The sequence below is a fragment of the Salminus brasiliensis genome, chromosome 12 (genome assembly GCF_030463535.1).
Source record: "Salminus brasiliensis chromosome 12, fSalBra1.hap2, whole genome shotgun sequence".
Taxonomy (NCBI): domain Eukaryota; kingdom Metazoa; phylum Chordata; class Actinopteri; order Characiformes; family Bryconidae; genus Salminus; species Salminus brasiliensis.
Window position 1 is genome coordinate 24,307,714 of NC_132889.1, and position 20,969 is coordinate 24,328,682.

At 39.2% G+C, this 20,969-nt stretch overlaps 1 protein-coding gene across 4 annotated transcripts in view; it reads left to right on the plus strand.

Annotated features, from left to right (window-relative positions):
* The first annotated feature begins 605 nt into the window (after positions 1 to 605).
* grid2ipa (glutamate receptor, ionotropic, delta 2 (Grid2) interacting protein, a) overlaps positions 606 to 20,969 on the plus strand; it is a 51,471-nt gene continuing 31,107 nt past the window's right edge. For 3 of the 4 annotated variants that reach the window (XM_072693667.1, XM_072693669.1, XM_072693668.1), the window contains exons 1-2: positions 606 to 793; positions 2,307 to 2,461. In XM_072693667.1, coding sequence (XP_072549768.1) covers positions 638 to 793; positions 2,307 to 2,461 — 311 coding nt within the window. In that variant the 5' untranslated portion in view covers positions 606 to 637. Of the gene's footprint in view, positions 794 to 2,306; positions 2,462 to 16,038; positions 16,548 to 20,969 lie in introns of those variants that run through there. The other variant, XM_072693670.1, reaches the window with a different exon arrangement.

Here is a 20,969-nt window from a genome sequence, read left to right on the forward strand (position 1 = left end):
AAATCTGGAACACCATTTCTAAACAGTTCCAAGATTATCAGTTCAATCAACTGTAGGTATGTACAAATGTAAGTTATTAGGAGGTGTAGCCAACAACCCAAGAACCTCCAAGACACTGCCTGCCATAAATGGGAGGCCTCTGACAGCGGTGACAGACAGCCCTGGCCTAGTGTAAGAACCTAAAATGACATATGAGATACTACTGTCAAGTTAGCACTAGCGCAATATGCTGCCCAGGCAGTCTAATTAACAGGAAAAACTGCCAGGGCAAATAAACTCTTAAATAAACTCATGTCATTATGCCATTTTATGCAATTCAGTTACAGAAAGTGCATTCTTCTTGATACTATCTTTTAGATTAAACTCTCTGCTTTCTTAAGTTGAACAGATACAACAGCTTCTGAAATGGTCTTCTATCCTTGGACAATGTTGCATTTGCACTTTCATTTGACCCCCACAGCTGGACATTTCCCCAGGGCCTGATGGTCGTTTTGGCTTCACCATTGTTGGAGACTCCCCCCTGCTGGTGGAGGACTGTATGGTCAACTCACCTGCGGGCCGCAGTGGTCTACGGGCGGGGGACTACGTGATGGAGGTGAATGGGATTCCGGTGAAGCAGCATGAGACGGCGGCAGCCATGATCAAAGCATCACAGGGGCGAACACTGCGCCTGGGAGTGCTAAGAATGAACCGCTGGCAGAAGCGCATCAGCAGCAGCATGAAGGAGACTTACCACAGTGGGGACATGGTCCGGCAGGATCGCAAACACAAGGCCCTGGAGTTCAACAAGAAGGTCAGCCATATGTTGAGGGAGCTATTGCCATTGGTTATTATTTTTTTAATTACAAGGCAACTCAGATAATAGTACAGCATCATATGTCTTTAATGCAATATCAGTCGTATATAGTAATCGTACATAATGAATAGGATGGGTAAAGATGGTCCCTCACTCAGAAAGCTGAAACCCTGACTACAACACTTTACTGTTTCTGCAACTGGAGACATCTGTTCTTGGCTCTTGACAGAGCTAGGAACCAGGCATCTGAAAAGTTCACTGTCTCTGAAAGCTACTTCAGAGAACGTGATTATACAAAGTTTATGAATGTAATGGCTGATGCCTGATACATTGTTTGAAATAGTTTTCAGTTTTCGTAAAATCAGTGTACGGTCAGGTCCATAAATATTTGGACAGTGACACAATTTTAGACTTTTTGGACTTTCAACTTTAATTTTAGGAGTTTAACAAAACAACAATTTGGTATGATTTTAAAGGAACCTTAAATGCTGTCTTCAGTAAAAAAAAAGTTCACAGCTTAATAATAATAACAATAATAATAATAATAATAATAATAATAATTATTATTATTATTATTATTATTATTATTATTATGTCAAGGCCACAGGAAGAACTGACAGGACAGCTCTTCATAGTTCAGATATTCAGATAGATGAGACTCAAACATGTAGCAAAAGCAATCCGGAAGCATCTTAACGAAAGGAAATGTGATGTTCTTATGAATTATGCAGGACAAAAAATCAGTGGAATGCAATTATAATTCAGTCATAATAATAATAATTGCATTCCCCCTTTTTACATTCATAAATCAATTTTGGGATATGCTTTTGCTATATGTTTTGAGTCTTATCTATCTAAATATATCTGAACCATGCAGCGCTGTCCTATCAGTTTTGCAACATTTGACTGAATCTTCAGAATTCTTCCAGTTACTGCTATCAGCAGCCACAACATCAATAAACATCAGTGATCCAGTTCTACTGGCAACCATATCAGCCCATGCCGTAACAGTGCCTCCACCATGTTTGACAGATGATGTGGTCAGGTATACTAAATGTTGGGAGATGGGTCATGTCCCAGCTCCTCCTTCTCAGTCCTAAATAAACCCTTCAATCTCTTCCCACCTCCTGGATAAACAACTTAGATCCCACCACCACCCCCTCCTTTCCGTTGCTCACCTCAGCTATGGGGGGGGCTTGGTTTCATGCGCCTATCTCAAAGCTGCCCCGAGGTTCGCCTCCCTCTTCCAGCTCCATGGGCATGGTCCATCCTAGCAAAACTTATGTTTAAGTTATGTAGTTATGAGGTATGGCTAACATACAGTGCAGCTGTTCCACACTGACCACACACTATGGTATTATGATAAATTAATACAGCCTTCAAGAGGTTATCTAACAAATATTTTAAATATATGTTAGAGAACCTCTTGAAGGCTGTATTTGTGAAGAGAATAAAGCGTGTTGATTGTCTTTGCAGATTCCATTGCATGTTCTCCTCTTTGTCTTCTTAGGTTGAGGAGATTTTAGGAGAGGAGCCAGTGGTAAAGGAGAGGCTGTTTGACCTGCTGAAGCAGTACGCTTCAGAGAGGGACGTGGAGGGGTTGGCCTCCACCCTGCCTGAGGTACTTCTCACTGAGGAGCATCAGCAGCTGATTGACAGCATCAGGTACCAGTCAGAAGGACTCATGGCTTTTTCAGCACCACATAATAAGCTCAGATTAAAAGAAGAGGAGGTCAGTGTAAACACTGGTTGGTATCTATGCCTAATTAAGTGTTTAGGCTGATAGTAAGGTGTGTTTCTCTAACAATACATGTATGAAAACTGTGGAAAGTTTCTTACTTTCTTTTTAACTTTTGCTCAAACCCACATCTGCCAAAAAAAACTGACAAACCCTCTCCAATTACCTCATAATACTGGATCTGTAATCTTAACCAGCACAAGCATATGAATGCCCAAAGAAGACAAAAATGGCATTTTTTGATAGTGAACAAAACACTTAGCTCATATATGGCGACAGAAGCCATCAACAGCCTTGTCATAATCAGGCCAGTCTATAAATATTTTAGAGCATTAGGTGCCGTGCCAAGTCCGATGGCAGCAGCTGCAGAAAGATTTGATGAGATGGAAGCTTGATACCCTTGCATCTCTCGCTGTGCTGCTAGGACTCCTGCTATTTGGATCGGCAGCTCTTTGAGGAGATGATTCTGTTTTGGAGTTTTGTTCAGGGAAGACAAAGAGGTTTGTTTTGTTGGCAGCGACGTCTACCGTCTTGTCTGATCTGGTATTCACTGTTGGAGGTACAATCGCATAAATGTAGCCGAATGCCTGCACGCTCCAGTGAAGCTGCTTTATTTCTATCTATTTTCTGTTGTGTATCGGTTCGCGATAGTAGAAAGCATTCTACAGTGTACCTAGCACACTCTAAGACCACGATATTGTTACCAAGCAATCACGTTGTTCCCATTTATTCAATCCTAGACAGTCTGTTTTCTGCGGCCCTACAGGATAATGACACTTCACTCTCTCCGCAATTACACAGAGGCTGTTTTCATCAAATTAATGGAATAGTCATGCTCAGCAAGTGAAAGTGGGCCTTCGCTAACTGTATTATTATAGGCTTGAGTGGCTCTATCTGACAACAAGGGCAGCCACTGTGCTTGCTAATTGGGAAGAAATCAATTTGCAGGGACAAAAGCCTCTCTCTGCATTTTCATTGTTTTCTCTGGTTGTAGCGGAGTAACAGTATCCCTATGGGGAAAAAATAAACCCAATAACTTTGATCACTTCTATACGCGACCTGTCAGAAAGGCACTTACAGAAGTACAGGAGGAGAAGCGTCTCTTTAAAGTGCACGGAAATGTATGTTGCATATTTCGTTTGCTTTCAGATGCCAACGAACATTGGAAAGCCCTTGGGAGTATCACATTTCTTTGTCCTCAGCACCGAATTCAGCCCACAACAAAGCCCTTTTGCACAGGCATCATTTCCCACCCTCACATTTGTGCTTTCTGCACTAATCCATAGGATATGTCTCTTCCCCTTCATGTTAATTGCTCAATCTTTCATCAGCCTTAAAGTGAATTGTTTTAACCCGGTTGAGTGTTTCTGTCTAAGGGAAAAACTTTAAAGGAGGAAATGGGTGAAGCTATGGCTGTGGGCAGAAAAGTGAAATATGGAGTTGTGGATGAAATTCTTGTCTGTGAAAGCAAACCAGCAATAATAAGCCTTCTTTAAACAAGCCCAAAATCAATTTTTCAGTGCATGCAAAAGTATTAGGGACAAGTGTGAAAATCTTGTCAATGAAATGAATGAATGTAATGCTTGTTAAAGGATGTGTGAATGTCACTGACATAACACTGTGACAGCAACATGTGTCTGTGTATCATCAGAGTATATTTACAGGAGAAGAAGAAAACAATTGTCTTTGGTATTGTCCGGGTGACGTGTTTTTGGTATCATTCAGAACAAACATTTGTCTTTTGCATTATCCAGGATGACATTTCTCTTTGTTATCATCAAGGTTAACTTTGATAGTCTTTGGTATTCTCCAGGATGAAGTTGGTCTTTGCAATCATGTAAGACAAACATTTGTCTTTGGCTTTGTCTAGGAAATCATTTGTCTTTGGAAATGTCCAAGACAGAATTTTTCTTTGGTATTGTCCAGGGCAATATTAGACTTTGGTATCACCCAGTACGACATTAGTCTTTGGTAGCGTCCAGGAAGACATTTGTTTTTGACATTATCTTGGACTAAAATGTTTTTTGATATCGTCTAGGACGACATTTGTTTTTAGTATTATCCAGGAAGACATTTGTCTTTGGCATTGTCCAGGACGACATTTGTCTTTGGTATTGTCCAGGAAGACATTTGTCTTTGGTATTGTCCAGAACAAAATTTGTCCTTGGTATTAACCTTCAACCACTTCAACCACTTACTGTGCAAGTTTGGTACGCTGGGTCAAATGTAAAATCTGTTTTCAAGCTCGGGAACGAAGCTCACCTTTGTCAAGCAAGTACGTCTACTGAGAGCATCACAAAAACGCATATCTTGTGCTGGCCTGCATGTTTAAAATCCTTCACATGAGAATGCTGCTCCTGCACGATGTAATGCCGATATTCTCTCTCTCTCTCAGTATCTCTCTCGCCCTCTCCTTCCCTTTTTCCTCCCTGACCACCCCCTCCACCGTACTCATAGTTTATTATCACATCATAAGAAATCACACATTCCCCTCCCCACTCTTTATCCAGCTCTAAGCTCTTGTTGGCAGTTTTTATTTATTTAATTTTCATGCGCTTCCAAATGTTGCTACTGGCAGCGATTGTACGTACAGTTTCCCCAGCCCGTTCGCTCACTGCCTCAGCTTACCCCTTTACTGTACTGTGTGGAGCAACTCGGAGGGGGTGTGTACTGTGTTTCCTGCACTAAGCTGTGAAGTTTCGGGGTCTGGGATTACTGGAGATACTGGAGTGATGAATTGCTGTAGGTGAGTGTTCTGTACTGTACTGAGTGCAGTGCTTCTGCAAGGTGTGTACTGTGTAAAGTGGGCAAAGTGGCGCTTTGCTGTTACGTCTGTTACGCTGTGCTATGTTTTACATATTTGGGTCAGGATTGCTGCTGATGTGTTGCTGAGGACACTTGATACTTGATCACACTGATTTGCAGAACTGTGCAGCAGTGAGTTATGCATTTTGATATTGCTTTGGTTGCTTTCTGTCTTAGAAGCAATAGAAGCTCGCCTCCCTGAGATGCCCAGTCTTTACTGTAGAGTGAGTAAAGCCATGTGATTTGTCATTATTATCATTAATATTATGAGGTACCATTCTAATACCCGGTTTTGGAATTGGGCCCATGGAAGAACATGCTGAATTGGACATTAAATATTTGAAATATTAATGAATTACTTGTAGTTCAGCATAACACACTGACAAGCTTAACGTTAGAGGTACAACTAACCAGGCATCAGACAGCAATAACGATGTGGGCAATATAGTTAAAATATTTTATTATGGTATAATGATATTTATTAATTTCACGAGACATGATATTTATATCATTGTGATATTTTGACATGCAGACAAAATGCATCAGTGGTGGCAGATTCTTAAAAACTACTATTCAGATACTCTCCCAAACTGAGTACAGTGATTTGCTGCACTCTCTGTAATAAAATGTGTGATTGGTTAGTGTTCTCCAAGCACTGATGATATCCATTATTGCTCGCTTGTATCACGGTTTCAATAAAATGTATTACTATTTTGTAAACATATTGTCATATTGCCCACCCCTACTGCAAATAAAATTTAACTTACATTTACACTATAAGTCATATTTCCTTTTTTGTAAGGTTTATCTGAAAACAAAAACTTAAGGCTTCGTATTTCTTTAATCATAATTTACAAAATTGAGCCTGGAAATGTGTCTTATTAAGTTGTTGATGTGATGTGTTTTCTTCCATTTATTAGAGCGGTGCTCTTTAACCCTGATTTCGTAGTGTTTTTCCTACACACACACACACACACACACACACACATATATATATATATATATATACTATAAGTAGCCACATGTACCCACGTTTAATTAATTAACAAACACACAGTCTCTCAGACAGAAATCCTGCTCAGCCAACATGTCATCGTGCTGTGTATATTATGTAGCCATAGAAAACACAAAACTGTCTAGATTTCATGTTTTGCTACCTCATTTTCTTATGTAGATGTGCACATGATGCTATCCCTCGACAGATTTGAAGTGTCTGTCAGGTGCTGCGAACCTACGTACGGAGTGGTTACCCACAGTCCACTTTCTGCCTAATGCTGCCACATGTACAGAAAATGGCTTACATACGTTCTGTTTTTTCTGTCTTTATTCTTTATCACTTACTTCTGACTTTTCTCCCCATTTTTTTCATTTAATTAAATCAAGATGGCTCAGTCGAGGATGGTGTGTCCTTGTGGTTCAACAGTTGTAGGGTGTGTATGCGGAAAACAAATTCAAACGCTATAAAGTGGTCAGTTTCCATTAGAACTTTCACTAAATTAACCTTGTAGCACCTCTGAACAACAGACAGTAGGATTGGGGAGATAATAGTGAATAGGACGTTGGTGCCATCTACAGGCCAGGGTATGTAAGTTTTCCGTATTATTGCCTGGAAAATCATATGTTTGATACTCACGGTTGAAAAATCCTGCTTGCACAATTAGTTAGTTCAAGAGATTTTATTGTTGTTTCAACCATATTCTGTGTATATATATATATATATATATATATTTATATATACACACACACACACAGTACGCAGAAACATAAAGCTGGATTAATATAAATACGTAGGACAATACCCCCAATAACTAACATAATAACTCATCAGTGAAATAAAAACTAGTGTAGAGTTATTTCTTTATATTTTTTCTACAAAATGACAGTGACTTATGAGAGGCCCATAGGTTTATAACAGCTAAGCTAGCAGGGAAGGTAACTAGCTAGCTGCCTCAGTGAAAGCATACCAGCTAGCAGCCTCGTCCAGCATCGCTACTTCGGTGAAAGCACATCATCTCCACACTGTGCTAGCAAACATCATTTTTTTAGATCTTCATGGCCATAAAACCATTCACAAATGTTGTACGATCAAATTCCATGATTTCATTTTAGAGAAAGACATCATGACAAGTATTTAGCTTTAGCTTGGTTAGCATTAGCAAACTGTAGCTACAGTTTCTGCTGCAAAATAAAACTACAAACATTTGCAAACGGGACAAACAGTATTGCCCTATTTCTATAAAACAGCTAAAATAAGTCAGCATCCTTATCCTTTCAGTGCCTTTCAACGTTCAGAGGTCTCTCCACTGCCCAAAGGCCTTACCGGTGTTCACACGGGTTTTGCCCTTATCTGATCGGGTGTAAAGTTCGTTGGTGGAGGGTAATGATCTTCTCAGTGATCCCACAATGATCTTCTCAGCTGTCCTAACTATCTGCTGTAGGTGTTTGTGGTCTACGCTGTCACAGTTTCCTACAAGACATTGATGCAGCTGCCCAGGGTGATCTCTACAGTCTCTCTGTAGAAGATGGCGAAAATGATGAAAGGTGGAAAGGTGGCCCTCAGTCTCTAGGAGATATAGACACTGCTGAGCTTTCTTGTCTGTTGGTCTTGGTGTTGATGGACTAAGTGAGGTTTTACGCAATGTGAAAGCCAAGGATCTTGGTGCTCTTAACTATCTCCACATCAGAGCCTTCAATGTTTAGCGAGGGTGATTACCTCATACTCTTCAACAACCATCTCTGTCCTACATTGCTTCCTGTAGGGTAGTACAGTTTGCTCAAAGAGACTTGAATGTGTCAAGTAGTACTTTTAGATGATAATTTTAAAGCAATAAAAATGTATATTTCAGAACTGGAATCTACATGGGAAGGGACATTAAAAGGCTGTACCTGCAGGCCTACCTAAAGGCTGTACCTGCAGCTAAACATAGCTTAGAATTACACAGCGTGAAGCTGTACATATTTAGGACCCCATGCAAAGCTTTTAAAAACCAATTGGATGGGCTGGAGTGGACATACTGAGCATATATGCAATTATTCTGTAGGGAAGAAAGGGTTTTTTATTTTACTAGCACTGTGACCATAGATTTATTGAGATTTATTAAGAATACTGTATCAGATGTCCATTAGAGTTTGGAGATTATTGACATTGTTAACCTTGTTGAATGTAACTGAATAAAACTGAATGTCTCGCTGCCAATAAATACATTTAGAACTTTGCCATCTTTATAGCAGCATTATGTGAGATTTTTTTTATTTATTTTTTTGCTCTTGGGCTCCCCACACAGGTGTGGAGTGTATTTCACTTTTACTTGCCCACAGTAAATGCAAAAGAGCTTTGAGCAGCCTTCATAGGACACGTGTATTTGACTGCTCAGCTGAGAGTCAAGTCAAGTGGGTTTTTATAGAGATATAGAACCGGCATCAAAAGTGAAAAAGCATGTGGACTGGTGGTGTAGAGTAATATTACATACTTTTACACTAACAGAGAAGCTGTCCTCCTGTCTGTAGAGCATCAGCATAATTTTGAAGCTATGGCCTTAAGGTTAAATCGCATCATAATGTTGTTTATTCAAATACATAATCCCAAATGCTTCACAGAGTAGCTATTTGTGAACATTGTATTGTAAAATGTTTCAGTGTGTGGATTGTTTTAGCATTTATTGTTCTTTATAGTTTTCCAGTTCAAATCTGTATTATTAAAGGAGTACAGTACTTCCTTTATTGTTGGGTGCACTTACTGTGAATGGACTTCACATTGTTAGCCACACAGTGATTGATTTGAAGTTTGAACAGCAGAAAAAGACACACCAAATGGGTAAATGCAAGGATGTAGCAGTGACTTGCAAGGGGTCCAGGTAGCAAGATTTATATGAAGGCTTTCTATAGCTCCATCTCCATGGGATGGAGTCTCCAGTTGCAGCTGTCATCGTTTGCATTTGATTTAAGTATGCGTGCATATTTAAGTACGCCGCTTTTTTTCCCAGTTCATCACTGGATCTGTTTGGAAATTATAACTGCGGCCCCTGTCCTACCAATCTCAGAGGCCATCACTAGCATCTAGGGTCTTTTCAAATGGCCACCAAATGCATAACTCTATTTTGCAGACATACTAAGTAACACAGTCAGATTTATGCCAGGTATATTCACTTAACCTGAACTCAAGAACCTTAACTCTCGGAAAAATAGTGGTAAATAGATGATAGGCTGACTCATTTGGATGCATGCTGCTTGCTTGCAAATGCACAAATACAAGTGCAGTGCTGGGAAGAGTTAAGCAATACAGCAGATATATAATATCACAATACTTGGCAATATTTTCACAATACAGACATACACTATATGGACAAAAGTATTGAGACACATTTCTTAATCATTGAATTTTAATGAATTTCAACTAGCCAGTCTGCCTTTACAAACCTTTGTGAAAGAATGGGTCATTCTAAATTGCTCACTGAATTCTTGCATGGCATTGTAATAGGGTGCCACCATTGTAACAAGTCAGTTTGTGAAATTTCTTTCTTCCTAGATATTCCATGATCAACTGTGTGTGGTATTATTGAAAAGTGGAAGTGTTTAGGAACCACAAAACCTCAGGGATGTTTTGGGAGACTAATGCCAAATTATTGCCAAATTATAAATTATATAGATTTAGAATAGGATGTCATAAAAGCCCCTGTAAATGAGCTTTTGTAGGTGTCCCAATATGTTTGTCCACATAGGGAATGTTGGAATGTACAGAAAAGAACCAGTAGGGCAGTTGGTCAGTCTTCCAGAAGTACTGATAATATTCATGATATGCTCAGAAGAACAACTTGTGGTTTCTTGCCATGTAGTTTATGATAAAAACAATAAATCTGACTAGCATTAGTTATGTTGCATCTTATTACCCAATTCTACTGATAACAGTCTGAAGTGTTGATCAAGCTACATGTTAGCCATCAGCATCAAACAGTTGCCTACTCTGCTGACAGCTGCAGCTTTTGAAGCAGTAGTTTTGAAGATCACAACATTAAGGCATCAAGTTATTTGTAGTTATTTGTATTTGAAGGCCGCACAGAATTTCTTGCTAGCCACTGCCAGCACTTTTGCCTGTTTTAACCAACACCTGCCTCTATAAATCACAAAAAAATGAGCTTGATCAGTCAGTCAAATGGTTGCTTCATTTCAAAGCTAGTAATGAAGACCAGATTTTCTGAAGCCAACCAGATATCTAGTTTTTGGGATGAGAAAGATACCTTAGTCTACAGGCGCTGCCTTAGATAAGTAGGGCCTATTTGGCTATTCTGTACTATTTCCTCAGCCCTTTTTATCTCTCTTCTTTGAGATCAAGGTTTGTTCTGTCTGAGAAGTGATGGTATAAAAAATCTATTTAAAATTCCCTAGCTTAGGACATTAGGTCACTAATTAATGAGACAGTTTTGAAGACATTTTGCAGCATTTTTTTGTTGTTATAAAAAAAAATGCGGCATCAGTGTACACTGAAAAGAGGAACTCTAAAGCAAGTAGGAGGACCAAGAAATAAACCAATTTGTGCGATATGAAGCATCTATGGCCAGACAGTAACTAGCAGAACTACTCACTACATCAAGCCTTCATTAGAGACTGCTTGTGCTTTTGTGAACGCTGTGCTTATCACAAAGCATGCACTCCGCCAGTCCTGCACGCTCACTGCAGAACAAGCAGTTCTAATGGTGGCTTTTAGTTACAGCATGAAATAATTACCAATAATGAGCAAACGTTTCCTTTTTATCTCTCAGGCTTTTGTGTTAAACCAAAGTGCTCCGTGAGATGGAGTCTCCAGTTGCAGCTGTCATTGTTTGCATTTGATTTAAGTATGCATGCATATTTAAGTACGCTGCTTTCTTTTCCCAGTTCATCACTGGATCTGTTCTGGATCCATTTGGAAATGATAACTGCGTTCAGCTCTGCGGCCTCCATCTTACCAATCTCGGAGGCCCTTCTTTCAACTGGAAAGAAGACATTTCATCCATCTCTAGCATGAGTCTTGTCAAATGACCACCGAACGCAAGACTCTCTTCTGCAGACACACTACACTAGCCAGATTTATGCCAGGTATATTCACTTAACCTTAACTCTAGAATCTTAACTCTCGGAAAAATGGTGCTAAACAGATGATAGGCTGACTCACAAAATACACTCCTGCTAATCTTTCATGTGTGAGGTATGACTTTATATAGCTATGACTGCATTATATAATCTATCCCATTGCCCCCAGGTGCCATCTGTTTGCATACTTGGTGTGTCCTTCATCCTTGTTTTGCTTACCATCTTGCCCTGTAGGCTAGCCCATACAGTTATCTTCTAAGGCGTGGCTGAAGCTGGCTGTTGCTGAACATGGTCCTTTACTGACTGGGCACTACTGTGACGACGTTTACACTCGGGATTAAACCATTAGAAATTTTTTAAGATAATCTAGAGCAGGGGTGGCAAATTCATTGTGCGGTAATACGCCACATTACAGAGTCATAGAGTCCAGTGCTAAAGCAGCAGTATGCAAAAATTGGTATTTATTGCTGCTGGGCTCCCCCTACAGTTGGGAAGTAGAATTTTCACTTTGAACACATGCATTTCTGGACATTTGAGAGATACAGCACCATCACAGAAAGAAGCATGTGGACAAATATTTTCCTGCCCACTTTTCCAAATGTACATGAATGCTACTCTCCCTATTACAGGTCAGTGGAACATCACAATGAAATTAAAGCTGTTATTTTAGATTAAAAATGCTACATAATGTTGCTTTAATGAGCAAGAGCATTTTTTATTGGACAACTCTGTACAGTTCTCCTGAAAGGAGACATGACATTTTTAGTTTGCTGATAGAGAATTAACATTATGCATCAGCTGTTCAGTACACCAGCCCATCAGGACTAATATTGAAGAACCTTGTTTTAGTATTTAGTGATTATTTTACGATGCATTTTTAGATACATTACTCTCTCATGGTTCTAGTTTGATAGTGCCATAGAATGGAATCTATAACTCGCCTATAGTTTAATTATTTACATTTAGATTTAAGGCATTTAACAGACACTCTACTTACAGAAGTGCTTCACTGTTCACTCAGAAGATATCCTTAGCTCGTTTGAATCAGGTATAGAGTCCAAAAGATACATCTAAGCTTAGATACTACTAAATACAAAAGTCAGTATGGAAACCATAATATTCAACATACACTACACAGAAAACTCTTGGAATAGGAGAGGCCTCAGTCTGCGTTTGAGTAAACAGCAAGTGACTATGCCATTTGGACACCCAGGGGAGGTTCTTTGCACCACTTTGGTACCAGGACAGAATAATGGCAATTAAAATAGCATCCTGTGAACCTCAAACACTGTAGTGTCCTCCTTTAAAAGGAAATTTGGCATAACCAAAGCAGAGCTGTAAAATGGAACAATTTCAAAACCCCAAAATGTTCCCCAACAGTCTTGACCCATCATATTTGTGCCTTCAAAATGTACATACACCCAGACCACTAGCACAAACCTTTCGACACCTAAAGCTGCACCACTGGAAAAGGCAGCGGCTACTTTGGGGGGATATAATGTTTTTGATAATTGTATCACTGAAGAGCTGCACATTACTGCCATTCAAATCTAAACATATTTTTTGTCAAATGTTAGTAAACTGTAAGACAGAATGGATTTGCTAGTAGAATTCGTAGTACGATTTTGTTTGTGGAATTCATTTGTCCCTCCACTTGGGCAAAATTGCCAATGCCACTGGCTGCAACACAACCTCAAAGCCCATGCTTCACAGTTGGCAAAGTGTTCTTTTCATGAATTGTTTGTCTAAATGTACTTTTGTGATTAAAGGGTTCTTCATCAGTCCACAGCACTCATCTGGTTTGATGATCAACTGTTTAGATCTAATAGTGTAATTCAAATGTTGAGTTCAGGCTTCCTTTCTTCTCGACTCAGGTTCTCTACTGTCAAATGGGATTGACAGAATGTTGTGACGTCATATCGTATTCATATGTAAATAACGTGCACGTTGGAATAACGTTGAGAAACGCTTCCTCTTTAAATGCTCCACAGTTGGAGCCCCAGTTTCTCCAAGCTAGAAGCAGCTCTAAAGGTCTGATAGCTGCTGATGATGGTAACTGTCAAGGGGTTTGGAGGTGTCTCACTGCTGCAGGCTTTGTCAGTGTTTCACATTTGGTGTGGTGTGAGTGTTAGCCTGTGGCAATAGGAGTGGAATTAGGCATGTTTTGTCTCATTAATAAAACATTATTGCTCATCAAGTTTTTAACTGCATGTGTCTACGCCCCGTGAAGTGGGATAGCAATAACAGTGGCATAATTTAGGTAGTTTGTTTAGAAACTTTGCAGAAATGGATCACCTTACGAAGCTCCTCTTGACTCTCTTTCCTACCTTCAGAGGATGTAAGCTAGGAAGTAGAGCAGCATGCTCCAGATACCTAGATTCATGCTTCTCATCGAGCTTTTCATTTTTAACCCCTCTTGGTACCTCACTTGAGTCTTGCATAACTGCACTGTAGTCTTTTTGTCTAGCAGAACTACTCACAGGAATGCTTATTTCATGGCTTGTCATTGTGAATGCTTATCTTTTTTATAATTACATTGATTTTTTTTCAGTTATCCCAGGCAGCTCTCCAGGGAGCAGCTTTATTGCAGGCCATGCAGGGTCTGTCTGCAGGATGGTTGTTGCTGAAGAGGTGATAATACCGTCAACAGCTTAGAATAGATGGAATTCTCTAAAATCACCACAAGTTTTGGCCTAATATTTAGGTGATTGGGCCATTCAAGTTTGTGTTTTTGTCAGGTAGTAAGTGAGGGATTTTGAGATGTTAATGGATCATCATCCTGTTGTAGAAGCCAACCTCTTTTCAGGTTTGACATTTACATCCAGGATTTGTATTTAGTAGAATTAAGGATGTTGTTTGTGTAATTCATTTGCCCCTCCACTTGGGTAAATTGCCAATGCCACTGGCTGCAACACAACCTCAAAGCCTGATAGATCCACTCCCATGCTTCACAGTTGGCAAGGTGTTCTTTTCATGAAATGCAGCTTTTGCTGATTGTGGCCCAAAAATTCCTTTTTTTTACCTCCTCAGCCCACAGCGCTTGTTTATAGAACTCATCTGGTTTGTTCAGGTGTAGTGTTATTCAAATGTTGAGGTCTTAGATGAGGTTGCAGACAAGGGGTCATATGGGGTAGACTTGACATATGGATGCAAATACTTAGCAGTCAATCACTGCCTGATGTCTTCAACCCATAACCAATTGCTGAGTTTGCGCCCTTGAGATGCTTTGCCAGCTCTTTAGTTGCTGCTTGTTGTGTCTTTCTGCCTTCAGTTTTGTATTCATTAAAAGGTGACTGGCCTGGCCATTCAAGAACATTCTTTTTCCCTAAGAAGCTCTTGGGTTGCTTTCGCTGTGTATTTTGGGTCACTATCCAACTGTATTGTGCAGTGACATCCAATCAGTTTTGAGGCATTTAACTGAATCTGAGCAGAGTGGATCATGTTGTATTTCCCATAAACAACATAATGTAAACAAAACAATGTGTAAATGTCCTGTAAAACAACTTTCTAGAAAGTGTTAAGACCAACTGTTTATTTGTAACAAACACATTTTTAACTAATGGCCATTTAAAATAAAATGAAATGAAACAAACCTTACAATTACTATTTAATAATTTAATAATTTAATTACTAAAAATAATTTAAGGCAACTTGATATTAGTAGGTACCAAAAGATTATAAAAGTATGAGTGGACTAAAATCTGACATTTTACTCTAATTAGTAAGTTACCAGAACAAGAACTTAACTTAAAAATTGAGAGTTTAATTATTCAAAAGTATTATTATTATTATGTTAGAGCACCTATTTTTTCATTGTGTATGGAGGCTGTACCTTAGCCTCGCTAGCCCGCACTGTGGGTAATTCCTGATTTTGTGGTTAATACACACGACTCAGTCATCAAAAAACATACTTTTGTGGTACTTTTGTGGAGTTTTGAGAATTGTCTGTCAGACTGCTGAAACTTGTGAAACTTTACCTTGCTTTCTTTGGAATTTCTTTCTGAATAAAAAGCATTAAGTTTGCCTGATCTGGTACTATTAGGATGCATTCTATGTCCTCTGTTAAAAGGTTTTTACAGTAAAATGGAAGTGAAGTGAATAATGGCGTTGTGGTCTTAATGCACTCATTTGGGTCAGCGATTGGAGTTCCATTGGTTCGTGCTAGCTGTCCTCTAGCTCGCTTGAAAACTTGACCAGCTGTGCTCTGCTCTGTCCCTGCAAATCTGCACAGCTCTCCCTCCGGGTGTTCTCTATTTTTAAGCAGCCTACTTCTTTTAATAAATGCTTTTAGGCTCATGACGCACTAGAAGTTTGCACAAAAATCCTGATCACAACTTATGGAAGCTGAAGTTATGGAGTTTCACTTGAGGACTATAGAATCAAGCATGGCTGTGGAGCTTCTGTAGTTGTTATGAAGGATTTGAATGAGTTTGAATGGAGTTTGGCCTGAGTTGCTGTGGAAGCTGAAGAAGTGGTGCTTGTTTCACACCACCTGACACTTGAAGGAGTCACGGAAGACATCTGCTGTGTGAAGTGAGTGAGATGTTTTGATGACTGCTCTGACCATCATTCTCTGTTGTAATGCTTTTTTTTCTTTTAGCATTTTGTGGCATCTCTCACGTGCTGACCTGCCTACGAAATTCCGGAGGGAGTTCCTGCCGCTCCTCTCTCCTCTCTCCCTCCTCTCCTGCTTTTCTCTCCTCCTTTCTCTTCTCTCTCTCCACCTCGAAGGCAGTCGCAAAACACACCTCTCTGCTGATTCTCTGTGGGTGGAAGCTGATGCGAGAGATACAGGCTGGAGACCCGTGGCAAGCCCTGAACTCCCCAAGGAACAAGATATGGACAAGCTGAACCTAAATATGGGTCAACATTGATTTGACCTCAGGTTGACTTTGAAACCTCAAGAACTTTCCAGGTGCTGCTTTGCAAGATGGTGCTGGCTAGTGTGCCTGCAGCAAGACAGACAATCTTGGACAATAGAGATTTGCTACATCTGGCTCTTTTTTGGGTATTTTTGTTCAGTAATTGATTGTTTATGGGGACCTACTCATGTAGACCGCGCACTGTTGTTCTTGTGGTCTGGAGTTGAATGGTGAGCTGAGGAGCAATGGGGAGGGACAGGAGCTTCTCCAAGCACTTTAGGTAAGAGGAATCTGCTAAAATGAATGTTCAGTGTCCTTTTTTTAGGAATTTCTGTGCACGTTTAAAGAAATGTCTCAGAGTTTTAGCTGTGGACGAATAGTCTTACTAATACTCAGTAAAATGTGTGTTTCCCAAAACACTCTTTGAGAAGTTCTAGACAGTTTATAGTTTTTAGTCTTTATTGGCATCTACAGATAGCTAGACCATCAATCAGAAGCACTGAAAACCTAGAATAAAGCAAAACTATGGACTGTCTAGGGCTTCACGAGGTCTAGAGTGCAAACCGCTGTGGTAAAACATCTACCACGTGTTCTTACAATGTAATGTTGATGAATTAGCAGTTGTAAAAGGCTCAAATGGCTAGATCTCTTGTGCTTATCCATTATATTTATCTTCTCTGTGCTACAGAATCTTGTCCCCCTTCTGTAATAGAGAAACTCTTGCCTTTATTTGATGCATTGCATCTGTTCATCTTCTTCCATGGATGTTGAAGGATCTGTTTCTATGTCTTTTATGTCTTTTATGAGTTAAGCATGCTGTTGTGACTAAGTATCTACCCTGTGCCCATTTCATAAGCAAATAGGTCTCAAAGATGATTGAGGCTCCTCTTAAATAAGTTGCTCATCTCAGTCGTCATTCACTCCTTTGAGTAGCGTGTCCTTGATAGGCAAACCCTCCCCTTCTCTTGTTAATTTTAGTCTTCTCGCGACCTCCTTCTAATTGAGGGCATTCCAGTCTAAATGAAAGTTAAACAAGAATAATCTAGGCTTGACTCCTCTCAGGAGTAACTTAGGGAGATTTAAGTGTGAACAGGCAAAAAGGCAAGTTCCGTAATTTGTTGCCAATGCTAACATGTACAAGGCTTCATTTGAAGTTGTCTTGATTATCTTTATGGCTGGATGATTTGATGATGGCTAATAATCATAACCATTGTAAACATAACCATAATGTTTCATCTTAAATGAAACTCATCTTAGATAGATCGAGAGAGAGAGAGAGAGAGAGAGAGAGAGATAGATAGATAAATTAGGAAATTAGCAGCAGTTATCACAGTAATACAATACAACAGCACAGTAATACAATACAATAATAAGGGTGATACAGTAAAAAAAATATATCCATTTGTATATTAAGCAATAGAATTTTAACAAATAAGACAAAATAGCTAGAAAACAGGATGACACTTTATTTGGAGTGGTCCTTTTTCAATTTAATTAACACAGACTCTCAGTGACATATCAACAACTTATCAGTGATGTTGCAGCACTTGAATATTCAATAGATGATTAAAATATTTCTACTGAATTCAGCTGTTCTGCAGTTTGTTTGGACAGTCTTGGGCTCAGATCTGGATTAGGTCTGGGATAAGTTTCATAATTAGGTTATGTGTGGAGGTTAGGGTTGGGTCAGGGTTAGGGCTGAGATTAAAGTTAAGGCTAAAATTAGGTTTAGGGCCAGGATGAGGGTTAGAATTAGGTTTTGGGTTGGTGTTACAGTTAGGTTTAGGGCCAGGATGAAGGTTAAGGTTAGGGTTAAGATTAGGGTAAGGCTGGGTAACATATCAACAGTAAACTTAACATAAGTGATGCATCTTCTATATAGATACTTCAGTGTATTCAGATGCTTCACTGCTGATAGTGATACCACTGATGTTAATGATAATAATTAATATATTATTGATCCTCTGTTAAGGGTTTATCATCTACAAAGGATCCCTCCTAATAAAGTGTTACTGAAAACAGTAGATTTCTGGACATAATTAAAATTTGCATTGTTGCTGAAACTTATTGAATCAAAGTAAGCACAAATTGCCCTGTATTTCAGGCTCAGAGGGCATCAGACTGCACCAGAATTTTCATGTTTAAAAACATCAAGATTTCTCCCAGGAACGATGGCATGGACCCTGCTGCAGGAGATTGGGTTTTGAACGTGTCTGCTTTTTCACTGATCATGAATTTCCATTTCTGTTTTTTCATGTCTGGCTCAGATCGTAAGGCCCAGCATGAGCACAGGTGACAGATTTTTTTTCTTCTTCTCCTGAGATGTCACTCCCCTCACTCTGCTGAGGGTGAGGGCTCTCTCAGCTCTTTGGAAGCTGTCCAAGCTAACACTCTCTGAACAGAGTGAAATTGGAATGCAGAGTGAGAAGAAGTGTGAAAACATGAATCCATGTTAGATGGTCGGTTCAGAATTAGGACCCTGCTGTTGATAGGGTTACTCCTCACTCAGTGGAGTGGAGAGCTCTCAGCCTTTTAATAAAATATGGTCTTCCTTCCTCCTCATACTTCACAGCAGGCTTTGGTAGCATTTCCTCTCAGATACAGTCAAGATCAAGTCTTTGTTACCTCAAACACATGCAAGTAAAGAGTGGAATAAGCTAATGTTTCTTCAGGGCCTTGGTGACAGAACATTTCTTGAACCACTGAGGAATTAGGGATAAAGGAATATCAGGTGATAACTTTATTACGAGCCAGATGTAGTGTTCTTATGATATATGAGAAGAACCATGGTAAACTGAGGCATGAGGTTATAAAAAAATAATTATCATGGCTGTATGCTTACTTTTCAAGTGGTAAGATTAGCAAGATTGGGGTAGCACATAAAAAAATCCATAAAATATCCAGAAGCACAAAGGACATGTAGAAAGAATGGAAGAAGGGAAAGGATCTCAGGGCTTTTTCATGTTGTGGTGGTGAAGAGTTTAGATGGACAGAGGCTAAATAGTGAAAGCAGCCTAAAGCTCTATTGATTGTGTACACAATTAATATTCTAATTAGATGGACACTAAATGGACAAAAGTATTGGGACACCTGCTCATACATTGTTTCTTCTAAAATCAAGGATCTTAAAAAACAGTTTGTCCTTCTTTTGTTGGAATAACTGTCCAGGAAAGACGTTCTACCAGATTTTGAAGCATTGTAGTGAGGATTTGATTGCATTCAGCATTAGTGAGGTCAGGATGTTGGATGTTTGATATGGTAAAAATAGTATATCACAATATTTTAAAACAACTTTACGAAATACTATATTAATCATAATATTTTTACATGCAGGGAAAATGCAACACAGATTCTTAAAAACTGCAAACTCAAACACTTTCCCAAAATGAGTACAGTGATTTGTATTCTTGTGTTCTTTGAAGCACTGACCATATTCATGATGCATTCTCTTGTATCACAATAACAACATTTATCACGATTTTGATAAAATATTATCAATCACCCCTTTTACCACCCAACCTTATCCCCAACTCCCCAACTCATCCCTAAAGAATTTAATCAATAGGACCAATAGGTTTATGTTTATCTGCTCCAGAGAGTCCTAATCACATCTCTACAGGGAATAGACAATTTGGTGCCACCTAAAGAGCTGAAAGCATTCATTAGAAGGGGTGTCCACAAACATTTGGTCATATAGTTTATGTATATGTTTGACCCTGTATGTATAAGTGTGTTTATTTTAGAACTCCCCAAAAATAAAATGTATGCCCCAAATTATTGTTCCAATGAAGATGTGTGTTGTAAACACATTCTGCACTAGAAAACCATCCGTTTAAAGAAATCGCTGAAAGACAATATTGCAATGATGTTTATGTACATGTTTAGATTAGATTAAATTATAAAAATTCAACTGGATTCGTATGCTTGCTTATTTTTAGGAAGTAGCACTGATTCCAGCAGAAAAAGTAAAGTTTTAAAGCACAGAGAAGAGTAGATTTGAAGTCTTGATTTATTATTCAGGAGCAGCCAGGGAAAATGAGGTAACACGACACTAACCTGTGGAATAGTACATGGTGAAGGAGGAAAGCTTAAGTACACAAAGTTCTCCAGTCTATGTTACGGTATTTTTCAGAAACTATGAGTTTAACCCTTAGAAGTCTAGAGTTGCCAGCTATGTGCTGCTGCCATGGGTAGATCAAGTTTCAGCATACTTCAGTATATGAAGGTAAGGTTAAGGTATCTTAAAGGTTTCATTGTTTGGCAACAATGCAGTTATGTTTGGTTTGGTGACTTATAGGTGAAGCATGGCTGTTGGCAGTTCTGTTTAATATGAATATACATTTGAAAGAATGCTTGAATACAAAACAATTTCATTAATACGCAAATGCTCAAGTCCAAATCTGTACTGATGAAAGTGTACTGATGTACAGTAACAAGGTACAGTTACTCAGGTATGTCACCCCCCTGATAATTGCATAACTACATATTTAACTATACACTCTTGATAAAAGTGGTTCTTCAAGGGTTCCTTAATAAGTATGTCCAAATATTTGTGGACACCCCTTCTATAAAATGCATTCTGCTACTTTAAATTGCACCCATTGCTGACACAGATGTGCAAATGCACACACACACACTTTGTCTAGTCTCTGAAGAGAAATGTTGCCAATAGAACAGGACTCTCTGGAGCCGATAAACATGA